Consider the following 17538-nt stretch of genomic DNA (forward strand, 5'->3'; position numbering starts at 1 on the left):
AAATAAAAAAAATAATGTAGTATGATATGCGCAGTATATATGTATGTACATAGTATGAAGGCCAGAAGGCATATTTGGGAATGAAGCAAAATGAATGAAAGTACATGGTAGCATTGAGTTTGTGTACTGAACTAAGAGCAGTAAGTTCTGTATTAAGAAGAAAAATACCTTCTGAAGACTGGGACTTCTCTTCTTGTGCAGAATTGTCTGTGGTATCTGGAGCATTAAAGGAAAAAACAAATTAGATGGGACTAGGCAGAGGTGTAAGCCAGAAGTAAATAAGCTAGGCACAATCCCAATGTAAAATGCTAATTGCATTAAATGCTAGATACACACGATACAATTTTCTGGTAGATGTACCTGCCAGATCGATTATTCCGAACATGTCCGATCTGAATGTCTATCATCTTTCCAATCAATTTCCATTCACTTCTATGGAAATACAGTGGGATGCAAAAGTTTGGGCAACCTTGTTAATTGCCATGATTTTCCTGTATAAATCGTTGGTTGTTACGATAAAAAAAAAATGTCAGTTAAATATACACGTAGGAGACACACTGATATTTGAGGAGTGAAATGAAGTTTACTGGATTTACAGAAAGTGTGCAATAATTGTTATAACAAAATTAGGCAGGATTAAGCCACCACAAAAAAGAAATTAAATCAATATTTAATAGATCCTTTTGCAGAAATTACAGCCTCTAAACGATTCCTGTAAGTTCCAATGAGAGCCTTGATTCTGGTTGAAGGTATTTTGGACCATTCCTCTTTACAAAACATCTCTAGTTCATTCAGGTTTGATGGCTTCAGAGCATGGACAGCTCTCTAACTCACACCACAGATTTTCAATTATATTCAGGTCTGGAGACTGAGATGGCCATTCCAGAACATTGTACTTGTTCCTCTGCATGAACACCTTAGTGGATTTTGAGCAGTGTTTAGGATCGTTGTCTTGTTGAAAGATGCAAGCTTCAGCTTTGTCACTGATTCCTGGACATTGGTCACCAGAATCTGCTGATACTGAGTGGAAGCCATGCATCCCTCAACTGACAAGATTCCCAATCCCTGCACTGCCCCCACAGCATGATGAAACCACCACATTTTACTGTAGGTAGCAGGTGTTTGATGGAATGTTGTGTTTTTCCTCCATGCATAACGCCCCCTGTTATGCCCAAATAACTCAATTTTAGTTTCATCAATCCACAGCACCTTATTCCAAAATGAAGCTGGCTTGTCCAAATATGCTTTAGCATACCTCAAGCGGCTCAGTTTGTGTTGTAGGCGGAGAAAAGGTTTCCTCTGCATCACTCTCACATACAGCATCTCCTTGTGTAAAGTGTGTTGAATGGTTTAACAACGCACAGTGCCTAACTGTGGAAACAGAAAGCTGAAATCTCTTGAGATAGATTTCTGTATCCTTCCCCTAAACCATGATGGTGAACAATCTTTGTCTTCAGGTCATTTGAGGAGTTTTGAGACCCCCACGTTGCTACTCTTCAGAGAAAATTAAAAAAAAAAAAAAAAAAAAAGTAGGGGAACTTACAATTTACCCCCTTAAATACTCTCATAATTGGATCCACCTGTGTATGTAGGTCAGGGGTCACTGAGCTTACCAAGCCAATTTGAGTTCCAATAATTAGTTCTAAAGGTTTTGGAATCAAAATGACAACAGTGCCCAAATGTATGCACCTGTCTATTTTATTTAAACAATTATTGCACACTTTCTGTAAATTCAATAAACTTAATTTCCCTTCTCAAATATCACTGTGTGCGTCTCCTATATTATATATTTAACTGACATTTTTATTCTAACAACCAATGATTTATACAGGAAAATCATGACAATTAACAAAGTTGCCCTAACTTTCACATCCCACTGTAGTTTGAAAAATCGATCGAAATTCAGATCAGACATGTTGGGAAAAAAAAAATCCAACTGGCAGGTAACTGGCAGAAAATGGTATTGTGTGTACATAGCAAAATGATCAGCGCAGAATAGGCATGGTCAATAAATTGCAAAGATTTCACGCAGGAGTATGCAACTTGAGAATGGGCCAATTGAATTCCACTTTGTCAGGTTTCAATTGGTCCATTTTACAGTTGCATAAATGTGCATAAGACTGCATCAACTCGGAATTATTTGCATCTCATTGACCAAACCTGGTGCTGACTGAAAGGAGAAGAAAAGAAAAATATCACTTCACTCAAGTGACAGCCACATAGCGTTACATTACCACAAGATGAGAAGCCTCTGGACTATCGCAGAGACTTCCCTCTTTAGTTAGTGTCGTCGTCCCCCCTCCCCACGCAGTTCACCATATCAAAAAACAGAAGCCTGATCAATATAAAACATGGTATAAAAAAGTGGTTATTTATTCGAGTGCCCAGGCTTTCATATGTCAATCCAATTTTGCTATTTATCATGAGCATGAATTATAGAAACTATACAAACTAGCCAGTTCCAATGTGTTGAACTCACACCTGATGGGAGCTCATTTACTGCAGGTTACTCAAATTCCTTTTCATAGTAAGTGCGGGTAATTTGGGGTGCTCGGTATCCCTACCAAAGAAAATAATCAGAACATCTCGGGGCTGCTTATGCGCAAGAAGTACAAAAAAAAAAAAAATTCCCTGTCCTTGCATTCCAGTGCAGTACAAAACTACTTCACAACCCCCAGAAGAAAGCTTGAGATAAGAGCTACCTTTGAAGCAACATCTCGCTATCTCTTATGCAAATTTACTGTCTTAGCTAGGCCTTCTCTATTCAACCTAATCTTTTCCCAGCAGACCTCTTTAGTTCTATTCACAAGAATGGTGTCCCTTGCGTGCATCTTGGGGGACCCACAAAGGCACTGTAATCCCTGTAGCTGTGCCAGGTACAGCTATAGGGATTCGGATGCATGCTGCAGTAAACATGCAAATCGGACAGCATGCGTATTGATGGAATAGGTGAATCGCATGCAGAGAAACTGTGGATTTCACACCAATTGAAGTAGGCCCTAAAGTGTATGAGCACGTTCTAAAATGATTTGCACATGGGCTGTCTCTTTACTTCAGAATAGTAAATTGTTCATACTTCCAAAATACCCCTGTTAACCCAAACACAAGGGTAATGTGACCTTCCTCTGCCTTTTCAATAGTATATTCCTACTGGTTTGAAGGGGAGTCACAGCAACAGGGGGGGGGGGGGGGGCAGATGAGAGAGTAGATCCCAGACAGCGGGATAGGTAAAAAACAATCCTATTATGTATCTTATATCAGTAATTGTGTTACGGTGTTAAAAATCGCAAGGTCTTGAGAAATCATGATGACCTGTACACACTGGTGTGTTTTTTAGGAAAATAATCAGGAAACCAGGAAAAGATAGCCTCTGCAAAATCACAAGTACATAGTAAGCGCACAAAAATGGTTAGAAGATTAAGAATAACGCAATTGCATTGCACTGCGTTTGCAATTTTCAGTGTGTACAGGCCCTAAGCCCACTAACGCAGCTGTGTCCGCTTTTCAGCATCTGTAACATTGATGTGTTGCTGAAAAGCAGACAACTGCGTACAACTTCGTTAGTGGGCTCAGGCCCTTACTTGTTTCAGACCACATTCTCAGGTCCCTTTTTCCTTTCAGGAGCAAATGAAAATGGCTCCTGACCAAGGTATGGAACTCTGGGGACGCGTTATCCCATGCTCCGGAGCCACCAGCGTTTAAACTACGCTGCATCGGGCTTAGGCAGCCACAAGTGTGGTGTGGCTTTAACTATTAGTGGTCCCAAGCTAGTTAAAGTGCGATCAGCTGATCTCATTAAATCCGTTTCATTGTACCTCTATGCAGAGGTCACTAACATGTCCACGACTAGCAAAACAGACTGTACTCATGTGATGTGCCCAATAACATTCCAATAGGTAAAGATGCTTACACTATCCTTAGGGTCTGTTTACATAGCTTCTTCACAGGTTCCCAGCACCTGCTGTGGGATACAGCACCTTGTAAAAAAAAGGCTCATTTTCAAGCACGCCCCATACACTTGCACTGAATGGGACATCCAATTCAATTCACTGGAGCCACCTAACTCCATTGCTCAAAAACATAATTGGATCTAACATCGAACTGTGTACACAGGTGTGAACGGGCATGAAATATTTGAGAGCACACAAGATAAAATAAAGCCAATAGATTTAAGGTACACTTGATTTTTATCATTTAAAAATCTAGCGGCTGTACAGATGACAAAACACTGTATAGGGAGCCATCATGACCTATCACTAAAACAAACGAGCATCATCTTCTACCCTCCCGTACCACTCCCACATAACTCCATCCTTTCTCTCCATAAAGCAGAATAGGTGCTGCTATTTTTACTGCTGACAAGTGAAATCACCCCCCACACCCTTCAAGTTCGCAGGAACCGAGGAGTCGAGACGTCGGAGCAATTCTGGGTACCTGGAGTCGGCGATTTCAATAAACTGAGTCGTCGGATTATTATTTTAACCAAATCCATAGCCTTTGTAAAAATTAGACTCAGGAGTCGGAGCCAAGGAATCAGAGTAATTTTGGGTAACTGGAGTCGGAGGTTTCATAAACTGAAGAGTCTGAGGCCTGGTGCACACCAGAGGAGTTTTTCTGAGCATTTTGAGTTTTTAAATCTGCTGCTAATGTTATCCTATGTGTCTGTGCACACTGGAGCAATGAGGTTTTCTAAAAAAAACCCATAGCATTACATTGGGAAGAGCTTTTAGAGGTTTCAAAAGCTCTTCCCAATGTAATGCTATGGGTTGTTTTTTACAAAACCTCATTGCTCCAGTGTGCACAGACACATAGGGTAACATTAGCAGCAGATTTAAAAACTCAAAACGCTCACCATTTTCTTCTTACAGTGATCCATTTCAGTTCTGACAATATTTTGTCAGAACTGAAATATACCAGTTGCTGTCAGTTATATATCAGTTGTCAGTTACAACTTAATGTGGAAGGTAATGTCCATGTCTCCCTATGGCTCAAGTGGGCGATATAACAGTTTAACAGTGTGCTGACCAGGAAGCAGTTATGGGGTAATGACCATTTTTAAAATGGGAGGGCGGAGAATTCCATTGATCACAGTGGACAAATGGGACGCAGGAGAGGAGAAAGATTGAGGAGTGGACTACACAGGAGGTAAGCATGACCTGTGTAGGGTTATTTTGACTTTATTTTCAGTTCAGGCTCTCTTTAAAGAGAACCAGAGACAGAAAAAAGATGTTATACCTACCTGGGGCTTCCTCCAGCCCCATCAGCCTGGATCGCTCCCACGCCGCAGTCCTCCGCTGCCTCTATCCGCCGGTACCGGGTTCCGTCATTTCGGCCAGTCGACGCAAGCACAGTGCGCTCCCTCCGAACTGCGCAGGCGCATGCGTAAAGATATGTAGTGAGTCCCTGCGCTTGCGTACTATTGGCAGAGTCCCCCGGAAGTGACGGGACCCGGTACCGGCGATAGAGGCAGCAGAGGACGGCGGCGTGGGAGCGATCCAGGCTTATGGGGCTGGAGGAAGCCCCAGGTATGTATAACATCTTTTCTCATTTTTTTATAGACCATTCGTCTCTGGGTCCCTTTAAGGGCTGGTTCAGACGGACGCTTGCAGAGCGTTTACTGCCAGCGTTCGGGGCTTGGCGTTAAACGCTCCCATTCAAGTGAATGGGAGTGTTTGTACCAAGCTTTTACGCGCGTTTGCACGAACGCGGCGTTCGGGTCCCGATTTTCACTGGCGTTCAAGGAGCCCCTGGAAGCTACATGTTGCTTCCAGGGGCGGTTAACCGCGACGGGTTACGTCCCCCTAGGGGAAAAAAAACGCGACCGCATCTGAACGCAATGTGAACGCTGCTGAAAGCCCGAACGCATTGCCGCCGCGACGCCAACGAACGCGACGCCTCCAAACGTCCGTCTGAACCAGCCCTAAAGAGACACTGAAGCGGAAAAAAAAATGATATGATTTGTATGTGTAGCACAGCTAAGAAATAAAACATTAAGATCAGATACATCAGTCTAATTGTTTCCAGTACAGGAAGAGTTGAGAAACTATCTCTATGCAAAAAAGCCATTAAGCTCTCTGACTAAGTTAGTCCTGGAGAGGGCTGTTATCTGACTTATTATCTGAACTGTTCCTGGACTATTTACTTTTCCTCTGCTAGAGGAGAGGTCATTACTTCACAGACTGCTCTGAAAGACTCATTTTGAATGCTGAGTGGTGTGTAATCTGCACATATTATAGAATGATGCAATGTTAGAAAAAAACACTATATACCTGAAAATAATAGTATGAAAATATTTTCTTTGCTGCTAATCTAGTAATTATTCATAGTACACAACCAATTTACTATATCATTTTTTTTTCGCTTCAGTGTCTCTTTAAGTGGCGATCACAATGGCCACATCGGCATCATGTTGACATGCTGGTATGTACTGATGGTAGGTCACATGATGCTGCTTGTGGGCGGCCATGGATACCGACGCTGGAAAGTGCAGTCGGGTGAGTTAAACTTATTATGCATCGCAAGCAACTTTACAGGGAGGGAGGAAAGGAATCCAGCACTTTTTGGCAGGCCAGATTCAAAACACCAACAGGCTGGATACAGCCCGCAGTATGCCCAGCCCTGGCCTAGGCTAAACATCACTGGAAGAATGGGGTTGCATACAGACATACAGCAATATATAGAATATAAGAAGAATTTCTGAAACATACAAGGATATGTAAGGTGAAAATTGGTATCCTGAATAATTTATTAAATTCTGATACGATATGTCCTTTTTAAAAGGATGGTCATAAGCGTCGCAACAAAAACTTAAAAAAAAAAAAAAAGTTTGTTGCAAGCTAAGATGCATTGGCTATCTGGCTCCCAGAATTTATCCCGCCCTGCTCTAAGCCCTTTCTGAGCGGTTTCTATCTAAAGATTTTTGGCTGGAGCTGAACTTTGTTTTCTGAATTATGTAATCATCTTTTGGATGGTAATTACAGCTTGCTGTTGTCATTTTAACGTGGCACACAAACCCAACAGGGAATCAAAATCTCAGTTGCTCAAGCTAGCCCAGCGATTCCAATTTTGTTTTCTAAAAGGCCAATATATTTAACCATTTCACCTCGAAGGGTTTTTAAAAATAATGAAAATGTATTTCATTTTTCTATGGGAAGGTGTATAATAGGGTATTTGGATGTGGTTTTACTTTTTGGCCACAAGATGGAAATAGAGTTAGTGTGTTCTAAAAATAGAAACAGAACCAAGTGTTTGTATTTGTTTATATTTGTGTAAATACAGGGAGGTAGATACTCATGCTGGGGGAGGTGAAAAGGTTAATTTTACATTTTAGAGGAGCCGTCTACTAGTAATCTGTGCGCCTTAGGCCTCGTTCAGACTATACGCGCTGCCGTCCGCATTTTGGCAGCGCGTATAGTGTGCGACGCAAGAACGGTAGAAGGGCATAGACAGCCCTTCTACCGTTCCCATCATATGCGCTGCGTAGCAGCGCGATTTGCGCTATCGCGTGCTGCACGCATTTTTGGGAATCGCAGCGCAGAGGAGCGCAGATGGCGTGCGGACGCGTTGCGTTCCAATCGCACAGCCATCTGCGCTAAATGATGTGAACGAGGCCTTACCCCCAGTTTGTATATGTCATTAAGGTGCCCATACACTTAAAATGTACCGAGATTACATTTACTAAAGCATTTATACTTACCTAAGGCTTCCTTCAGCACCCATTAGGCCGCTGGATCATGAGGCATTTTCTCTGGCTACTCCAAACATCCGCTGGCCGGCACAGTCTTTCCCTTCAGTCGGCTCAGTCATGGTGTACTGCGCATGTGCAGCCAAGCCACACTCCCATCGCCTGGAGTGCTGTGCATCTGTGTAGTAGTACAGCCAGCCGATGACTAGAGCAGCCGGGGAGGACGGCGAGGGTGCCTATGGCCTAAAGGGGGCTGAAGAATGCCCCAGGTAAGTATAAATGCTTAAGTACATTTTATCTCAGGTTTCCTTTAAGGTTCTAATGCTAGGTACACATGATACAATTTTCTGACAGATTTACTGTCAGATCGACTAGGTCCAACATGTCTGACTTGATTTTCGATCGATTTTCCATAGAAGTGAACAGAAAATCTATCAGAAAATTGATTGGAAATCAAATCAGACCTGTTGGAAATAGTGAATCTGACAGTAAATCTGTCAGAAATTGGTATCGTTTGTACCTAGCATGACAGGCTGGATTGATGTCGCCCAACAGGGGTCGGGGGCCCAACAGGCGACATCATTGGGCCAAGGCTGTACAGATGCATTATGTTGCAATGACATCACGCGGCAGGTAGGAACAAAGTTATCAGCTATCACTTGGTAGAGTTAGTTCACCTACTGTACACATGCCGGTCGTTATCGGTTGCTTCAGCCAACTTTAAACTAGTTGTGTACGTCCTTTATAGACTGGCACCAGATGTAGCCAAAAGATCGATCTCCAGAGCAAATCTGTTCAGAAAAGCATAGAGTCCTCTCCCACGCCAAGCACAGATCTAAGGGCCCGTTTCCACTCGGGTTCTGGATCCAAAGCAATCGCCTAATTGCCTCGCATCCCCCCGCAGGTACTTCTGGTGGTCGTTTGAACAACCGGATGCGACGTCACGCAGCTTCCTGTTAGCGGCAATGGGGACTCAGATGCGTGCTGTGGAAATCTGCAGCATGCTATCCATAATCCCCCCCGATACACATCACTTCGGGTAATTCGCATCAATGGAAACTGTTCCATTGACTAAAGGGTGCTGCAGTTTAAATGCGGTGCAATGCGATGATTGCACCGTGTGTAGTGGAAATGGCCACGATTGTCTAAAACAATAGGTGGTCTCTAAAGCTACATACACATTTAAGATGTATGCTGCCATAATCTTTTAATCTTCCTCAAGCAACAGCTCCAGTGTTCTCCCCAAGCTTTTAGCAGAGTGCTCCACCCAGCTAGTTTTGGTGAGCACCCGGCTGTCATTGGCTCACCACCTTCTCTGCTGTAAGCAGACTTGTGCAGAGAAGTGCCAGCCCTACATGCTCTAATCTCGCCCCACCAGGCTACTTTTTCATGCCAACCAGCTGGAATAAATCTGTGGGGAGAACACGGAGCTCCTTAGCCATCTCTAGACATGCAGGGCTGTGGAGTTCAAGTCGAAGCAATTTTGGGTACCTGGAGTCATACAAAAATGCACAGACTCCTAATAAAATTAAACGGTGATCAAAAGTAAGGTATGATAAAAACGTATTTCTCAGATTATTATTTAGTATTTATATAGCACCAACATCTTCTGCAGCACTGTAGCTTATGTAGAGTATATCATACAGAGTTCAACAGTCATCAATAACTTGGATATACTGTATTAGCAGTGCTCAGTCCACAAAAATGGAATAAACCAAAATACCAGTTACTAGTGCTGCTGCAGTGAAGAAATCACCGTATTTTTAAAATCAGAGATATACATATCTGATTGTGACTAACGGCTTGTACCCACACTTGACTAAGGTCAGTAAAGGTAGCCAACAGGGCTGTGGAGTCGGTACAAAAATGATCAGACTCCAACTCCTCAGTTTATGAAACCTCAGACTCCAACTCCAGGTACCCAGAATAGCTCCGACTCCTCGACTCAGTCTTATGCGGGCTACACGGTGCGTTCCCGCATCGAATGCACCGCTCGATTCATTTATTTCCGAGCGCATTTTGATGATTTTTAGGTCGATTGTGTATGGTATGGCAAATCGACCCAACGATCCATCGAAACGTGAATCGGACATGTCGGAAATAATCAAATCGACGGTAATCAAGTGCGGGAAAGCACCGTGTGTAGCCAGCATTATACTTTCCAAGGCTGTGGATTTGGGACAAAAATCATCCAACTCAGTTTATGAAACCACCGACTCCAACTCCGACTCCAGGTACCCAAAATTACTCCAACTCCACAGCCCTGGTAGCCAATAAAGACTCCCTCAGCCAATAATCAGGCGTGTGTACAGTGGCTCTCAAATTGCAGCCTTAGCCCTTACACTCATTGATGTTCCCATTTGATTCTCTGCAGATTTGATCACTCTGATCGAATCGGATGGGAATCAATTCCATTCAATGTTCGGTAGACTGAATTTCAATCAATTCTGACTAAAAAAAAAATAAAATAAATCTATCAAAAGTATTGAGCGGACAGGATGGAAAATCTAGGTTGATTGTGGGCTAGGCAGGAGCAGCGGTAGATCAACAATCGTTTTGAAACAATAGGTGGAAATCTATATATGTGCATGGCCAACTTTACCCTTGCTCTTGTTTAAAACACAAGTGAACCTGAACTCATGCCTTTTTCAAATAAAACAAATCTGTTTGTTCTCCTCTAAGTAAGGATCATATATGAAGCTTATTACAGTCTTAACCTATAAACACACTTTCAATAACTGTCACCCAAAAGATTTCTCTGGAAACATTCTGGATAGACCTGTTTCCACAGAACAGCTGCTTCACAGATCATTTTGTTCCATAAAGGAGAAGGGGGACAATGAAAATGCCTCCAGTGTAATTTTCAGATTTTGCTAAGAACAAGATGTCAGCCCCCATAAAACAGAGACTATGTATTAATCAACTCTGTCCAGCAAGGTTAAAGAGAACCAGAGGCTGTATTTTAAATCTTAAGAGAACACAGATGCATGTTTTGTGCATAATTACATGCCTCTGTATTGCCGCCTCTTGTCCCCCCCTCCAAAAAAAAGCGCCAGGCTAGCGACAATCTCCTTGTCGCTGGCCTTCTATTTACCTGCAGCCCATCAATAATTGTGCGCTCCCCCGCCTCTGTGTGCTTCATCCAATCGGAAGCTAAGCCACGACCTAGGAGGTACTTCCTGGGTCGCAGCTTAGCTTCCTGCCTCTTCCCTAGTGTTCAAGAATACCAGGGCCTAACACTATACCAAAAAGAGGGAGCAGGCATGTATAAGGTGCATTCCTCATGCCCACCGCTTCCCCCCATTCTCCTTTGACCCCCTCTATACCTTAATTCCCTTATGGAAGCTGAGTCCAGGTCACAGGTTTCAGGTGGTAGTACATAGGCACGTGGCCAGGCATGCTCCACATCTGCGCACGACAGCACAATGACGTCTTGTACCGCTGAGCGCACTACCACCCAACTCCACTGACCTGGACTACGAAGGAATTGATGTATAAAAGAGGGAGGAAGGAGAACTGTAAGCATGAGTACTGGGCCTTATACATGCCTTTTCCCCCTCCCCCTTTTTAGTATAGTGTTCAGCTCTGGTATCCTTTAACACTAGGCAACAGGCAAGAACGCCAGGCTGTTACAACACTTCCATCCCACTATATTGAGGGTCCTGGGGATTTGTTGGCGGGGGGGGGGGGGGGGAAGCATATGCATCGCCAGATGGGTTCCATGGGAGACATTGGGGATGCAAAGTCATCCTCATGGCAGTGTTTGCCAAGTAAGCATGCATTTATTTTTAAATATAAATACTGCCCCCTCACCCTAAGGTCTCACAACATTTTACCCTGGTCTTGCAAATGCTCAATGTACTTCTGGGTACACTTAGAGGGAGGATAGAAGATATAGACATCAGGAAAAGGTTCACTTAGGGGGGTCATAACAATAGGGGGACTGGCTTGGTACAACAGCTCTAGTCTACCCAGCAAGACTCCTCATAGTAAACAGTTCTCCAATCACAGTATCTTCTAGAGCACAAAGCGTTGTGATTGGCCAAAGTGTGGGCGTAATTTACTACATCCTATTGGAAACCTAGTAGTTTGGGAGGGTGCCACCCACCCAATCACATTAGCTGATTTCCACTCTGAGGTTTCCTGCTGGGCCCCCTAAAGTAGACTAGCACCCGTAATCACCAAGACATGATTGCAAATTCAATTAACGAGTCTCCAAATATTGGGTGCCAAACCCAATAATGCCAAAATTGAATGCACTCAAATAGGTAACCTAATTATGTGGGTACCAGTTTTTCACAGCGGAATTGACCTAGTCACACTTAACTAAAAAGAAACTTCAACAAATCACACAGCTAACAAAAGTTTATAAGTAGCAGCTTGTCATAAGCATATACTTCTATTTAATGTGGCTCCCACAAATCAGGGCAGCATGATTTGTGATTGAACCCTTTTCGAGGCGAACCCTTGCTGAGGCTAACATTAAACGTGGCTGTCCTCAGTGATGAGTGTGTTGCTGCTGCTCCAGGCCCGGACTCGTCTGGAGCACCCCGCCCGGCCGAGCAGGTGAGTCGATCGGCCTTACCCTCCTCCTCCTCCTGCAGCCCGTCTGAGGCCGAGCTGCTCTTCATCAGGAAAGAAGGCACGAACTCGGCCGCGTGCACATTGGGGACGAAAGGCTTGGCGTTGACGTTCAGCTTGGCCAGGGACGAGTTGAGCTGGGCCTCCGGAGCGTCTATGTCCGCCTGCTCCCAGGAATCCGGGGCTGAGTCGCTGTTGTCCATCGTTTCCGGGTGTGTGTTGGTGGGGCGGAGAAGCTCTTATCGCGCTGCGGCTACAGACCAGCTTCCCGGGAGAGAAGACACGCGCCGGCTGAGAGTCCAAACAACACCCGGCTAAACCCGCTGCTGGCGGTGCCACTAACCCGACTCAGCACTCACTCAACGGCTCCTCGTGTGTTGCCGCAACGTCACTGACGCATGCCGGCGCACGGCACGAGACGCAGGAGGTGGATATCAGTAGTTCCCTCAACCCTCTAGCTTCATTCACTTACCTCAGACGCCCTTCCTCTGAGAACTACGGCGCCAACAATGCTTTGCTCCGCCTAAGGAACCTGAAACGCCCTTTCGCTTCTTTTGACGACGCAGCCACAGAGGTGTCATGGGAAATGTAGTTCGCTAAAAGTCTCCCACTCTGCAGCAACTCCAGTGTACGGTGTGTAGAGATGAGAGAGAGAGAGAGACTAACCAGCAAGCTCATGGTGACCCAGAACTCATTGGGCTCTATTCTCAAAGAGCCAAAAGTACCGCAAAATTTTACCGGTAAATTCCCGCCAGCGGTAAACTCCGCATTTTTTTAGCATTCACTAACATTTTCCGCATGTTTGCCGCATGCGGGAAAAAAGATGCGGAAACAGGCATTATTCATGCGGGAATCATGCGGTAAAAAGGTCGCATGAAAAAGTGTTTAAAAAAAAAAAGTTAAAGTCCACCAAGCACAGCCCTTAAGCCTCCACACTTCATTAAAGTCAATGGGATGCGGAATATATCACCTACTTCTTGTAGGTGATAAAAATTCGGTAATTAACGAAGAAAAGATGCGCCTGAACATCTTTGAGAATTGATCTTTTATTGCGGAAAATACCGACTTTTGCGGAAATTTTACCGCATGAATCCCGCACTTTTATCACACTTTTTCCGCATGCGGAAAAAACATGCGGAACATTTTGAGAATCCCAACTTGCCGGTATTTTGGGTGCAAACTTCCCGCATGTACTTTACCGCATGCGGAAACTCATTGAGAATAGAGCCCATTGGGCTCTATTCTCAAAGACCAAACTTTTCCGCAAAATTTTACCGCTATATTTCCCCCAGCGGTAAACTCCGCATTTGTTCCACATTCACTAATATTTTCCGCATGCGGGAAAAAAGAGGCGGAAACAGCCATTATTCATGCGGGAATCATGCAGTAAAAAGGTTGCATAAACAAAGGCCTCGATTCATAAAGCATTTCCGCATGAGGAAATGCTGAAAACTGCTCACTTTACCGACCACACAGCCAAATCTGTATTCATAAAGGCTTTTTCCGCATGAAAAGCCGACATCCACGAGCAGAGTGATCAATCACCGCCTTGCGCGGTGATTATCACAGCAAAAGTAACAAATGTCAATTCATAAAGATTAGAGGTAGCGGTATGCGGACGGGTATTACCGCTACCTCTGATGTGGCGAGAAGCGTGCGGAATCCGTTGCAGTGAATGGGACAGACCTCCCAAGCAGCTGCAGAGAGAACACCGCACGGAGGGATTCCGCCTGCTTCTCCTGTTTCCGCATGCGTAGGACAGCCTAACGCCTGCCTACAGCGGAGTATCTCCGCACGCCTGTCACAACTAGCTAAATTTTTATGAATTACCTCCCTGAAGGCGGAAATACCGACAGCGGTGTTTCCCCGCTCGACTTTCCCCGCTCGCAGGCACTTTTATGAATCGAGGCTATTGTGTTTAAAAAAAAAAAAAAAAAAACTAAAGTCCAGCAAGCACAGCCCTTAAAGGGAACCTTAACTGAACGGGGGTAAAGAGTTTCACTTACCTGGGGCTGTTACCAGCCCCCTGCAGCAGTCCTGTGCCCTCGGAGCCGCTCTGGAATCCTCCTGTCCCCTGCTGTCACTTAGTTTCGTTTTTGACGACTCACCAGTGGGCCGGCCGCCATGCGTATTATTGGACGCATTCCCTACTGCAATTAGCGCTGTTGCGGACCCGTACAAAGATACGCGTTGCCGCATTACGCACGCGTAGATATGCGGCAACGCATATTTTTGTACACGTTGCGGGTCCGCAACAGCGCTAATTGCAGTAGGGAATGCGTCCAATAATACGCATGGCGGCCGGCCGACTGGTGAGTCGTCAAAAACGAAACTAAGTGACAGCGGGGGGACCAGAGGATTCCAGAGCGGCGCCGAGGGCACAGGACTGCTGCAGGGGGCTGGTAACAGCCCCAGGTAAGTGAAACTCTTTACCCCCCATTCAGTTAAGGTTCCCTTTAAGCCTCCAGACTTCATTAAAGTCAATGGGATGCGAAATATATCACCTACTACTTGTAGGTGATAAAAAATCGGTAATTAACGATGAAATGATGCGCCTGAACATTTTTGAGAATTGATCTTTTATTGCGGAAAATACCGACTTTTGCGGAAATTTTTCCGCATGAATCCCGCACTTTTACCACACTTTTTCCACATGCGGAAAAAACATGCGAAACATTTTGAGAATTTCAATGTGGCGGTGTTTTGGTCGGTAACTTCCCGCATGCACTTTACCGCATGCGGGAAGTCTTTGAGAATAGAGCCCATTGGAGTGTAGAGATGAGAGGGTGCCATAAAGGAGCTATTCATCTGCCCCGCCTATATGTTTATTTTGTCACTAGTTTGGAATTTATAAATGCAGCAAGTGAGGAGAACAGTGCTGGGATTAGTTACACATGTGTCGTAGTGATGACCTGGCTGCCAGTGCCAGCATTTAATAAACAGCCCAAATAAAGAATACTATATATACCATGCAATGTAGATTAAGCATTCGATTTCATCAAACATTAATTAAGCTGAACAAAAATCTGAACTAAAGGGGCTTCCTTTTATTGTTGAAGAAATTCAGATCAAACATTGTTTAGTTGTGGCAATTGTTTCAGGACCTATTCACACTACACAACGCATGCACGAACACATGCATTATAGCGAAGACATCAGAGGCCACAACAAAATTGAACCCGACAGGAAATCACATGCGTTACGTGATAAATGGCAACACATTGGGATCTCAGCTGAAATGTCTAATGCTGGGAATACACTATGCAATTTTTCATCAGATGGATGGGACGATAGATCATTTCCGACAGTTCCGATCTGATTTCCCATCGTTTTACAGATCAATTTGTATAGAAGTAATCAGAAAAATGGTCAAAATCGGATTGGATCTGTTATAAATTATCTATCGACCCATCTATCTGAAAGGAAATTGCATGATGTACTCCCAGCATAAGTATGGACTTTGTGTTGTCATGCAGATCAAAAGTGTTACCATGCAGAAAGCAATAGTGCTGGGCAATGTCCAGTAGGAAGAATCTCTTCCTGACACATTAAGCAGGGTCAAGGGCTGCCGTACACACACTGTGTACAGGGCAACCCAACCTCTTTCTCTCAGATGACCATTCGGGGGCTGAATACTGTACAGATGGATCACTAGTCTGTAGGCTAGCAATACATTTTGTTACTATGGAAAGGGGAGGAGGGATGATTGCATGGTGCACAATGGGGCAGCTTATAGTGGGCAGGGTAGGTAAGGGAATAATGTACTCAGCCTGCATTTGGCCAAGACGATCCAGCACTCCAGATCTCTTGGCGACATGTTGAGGCCACCATACACATGCTAGATTCTCATCATAGATGGCCTTGACCGGATTTCTTAGCTGAGAACTGTCTAGTGTGTATGAGGCTTTATAGTTCTTGGATTCAGGCTGAGGAGTTATGTGGAACTCAGATCTTGAATAAAAGATTCAAGATCTGACAAGGTGTATGCAGGTATTTTAGATTTCTTTTTGTTTCAATAAATTTTTATTGCGTTTTGTGAAAGGAAAGAACTGTACAAACATATCATTCAATGAGCAAGGTTTAGATTGAAGCATTAATAAACAGGATTCACATAGGGAACACTTTAGAAAAACACCTGTAGGAATCATAGGAAGGTATTTTAGATTTCTGTGCTTATTAAGCATAAGGATGAGATGCTGTGCTTCTCCCAAGAGACTGTGCCATTCTTTGTAGGGATGAGCTAGAACAGTCTTGCAAAAAGTGTGATTGTCCTGCAGTGTGCGGGAGGAGAGAGCTGTGTGTGCGTGGGTTAACTCGCCTAAACCACATTCTCTCCTCCGATGCAATCTATGCTGCATCCCACCTTCCTACACTTCCGCCTTCAGAGTGGTAGTTCCGGCTTAGAATACGGAAGTGTAAGATGGAATGTAGCATAGAGCACATCAAAACGAAAGCTGTGGCTTAGGTGAGTTAACCCCCGCATACACAGTTTTTGCCTCCCACACACTGCAGGACAAGCTCTTTTTTTTGTGAGAATGTTCTTGCTCATCTCTACTGTCCAGTATGTCTCTTTCACCAATGCTCTGATTCATTACAGATGGGCTTAATTTTCTAGAGAAAATATGGGATGAAGAAGGCGCTTAGGATCCAACAGATTGGGAGAGATGTGGAGGCTGAGATATTTATTTCATTTTAAACAATGTAGATTGCCTGGCTGCCCTGCTGAACCTGTCTCAAATACTCTTAGCCCTAAACCCTGAACAATCATGCAGATCAGTTGTTTCAGAATAAAGCATGACTGAATTAGCTTCATGCTTGTTTTAGGTGTGGGATTCAGACACTACTGCTGCCAGAGACCAGCAGGACTGCCAGGCAACTGGTATTGTTTTAAAGGAAATAAATATGGCAGCTTCCATAGCCCTCTCTGTTCAGGTGTATTTGAAGTATCAGGGCTGTGGTGAATAAGGGTTTAGGTTTACTGAAAGCTGCATGGGTTTTAATGATCCAGTGAAAAGGCTGGTGTTGTTTGGTGAGCAGATGATTGGCAACACAACCGTGGATAGGTTCTTGATGAACCTATAATATCAATTAGCAAAACCAGAGCTACTATCATTGAAACGGGATAAAACCCATAAATTTACTGGGCGCAATGGGTGGATTTTCAAGGACACAGCAGATTATGCTTCTTTAACCGCTTAGGTCCTGCACACAAACTCCTGTCATTCTACCTGTACAGTAATTTTCACAGGTGGTTTCTGGGTTTGAGTAACATA

General features: G+C 44.1%; 1 protein-coding gene across 2 annotated transcripts in view; it reads right to left on the reverse strand.

Moving 5' to 3' along the window:
- The window catches only part of GSPT1 (G1 to S phase transition 1), a 59609-nt gene extending 46944 nt beyond the window's left edge, over positions 1–12665 (reverse strand). For both annotated transcript variants that reach the window (XM_068244701.1, XM_068244700.1), the window contains exons 1-2: positions 12270–12665; positions 169–216 (exon numbers count right to left, since the gene is read on the reverse strand). In XM_068244701.1, coding sequence (XP_068100802.1) covers positions 169–216; positions 12270–12468 — 247 coding nt within the window. In that variant the 5' untranslated portion in view covers positions 12469–12665. The remainder of the gene's footprint in view (positions 1–168; positions 217–12269) is intronic.
- Positions 12666–17538: the final 4873 nt, after the last annotated feature.

The sequence above is a fragment of the Hyperolius riggenbachi genome, chromosome 7 (genome assembly GCF_040937935.1).
Source record: "Hyperolius riggenbachi isolate aHypRig1 chromosome 7, aHypRig1.pri, whole genome shotgun sequence".
NCBI classification, from domain to species: domain Eukaryota; kingdom Metazoa; phylum Chordata; class Amphibia; order Anura; family Hyperoliidae; genus Hyperolius; species Hyperolius riggenbachi.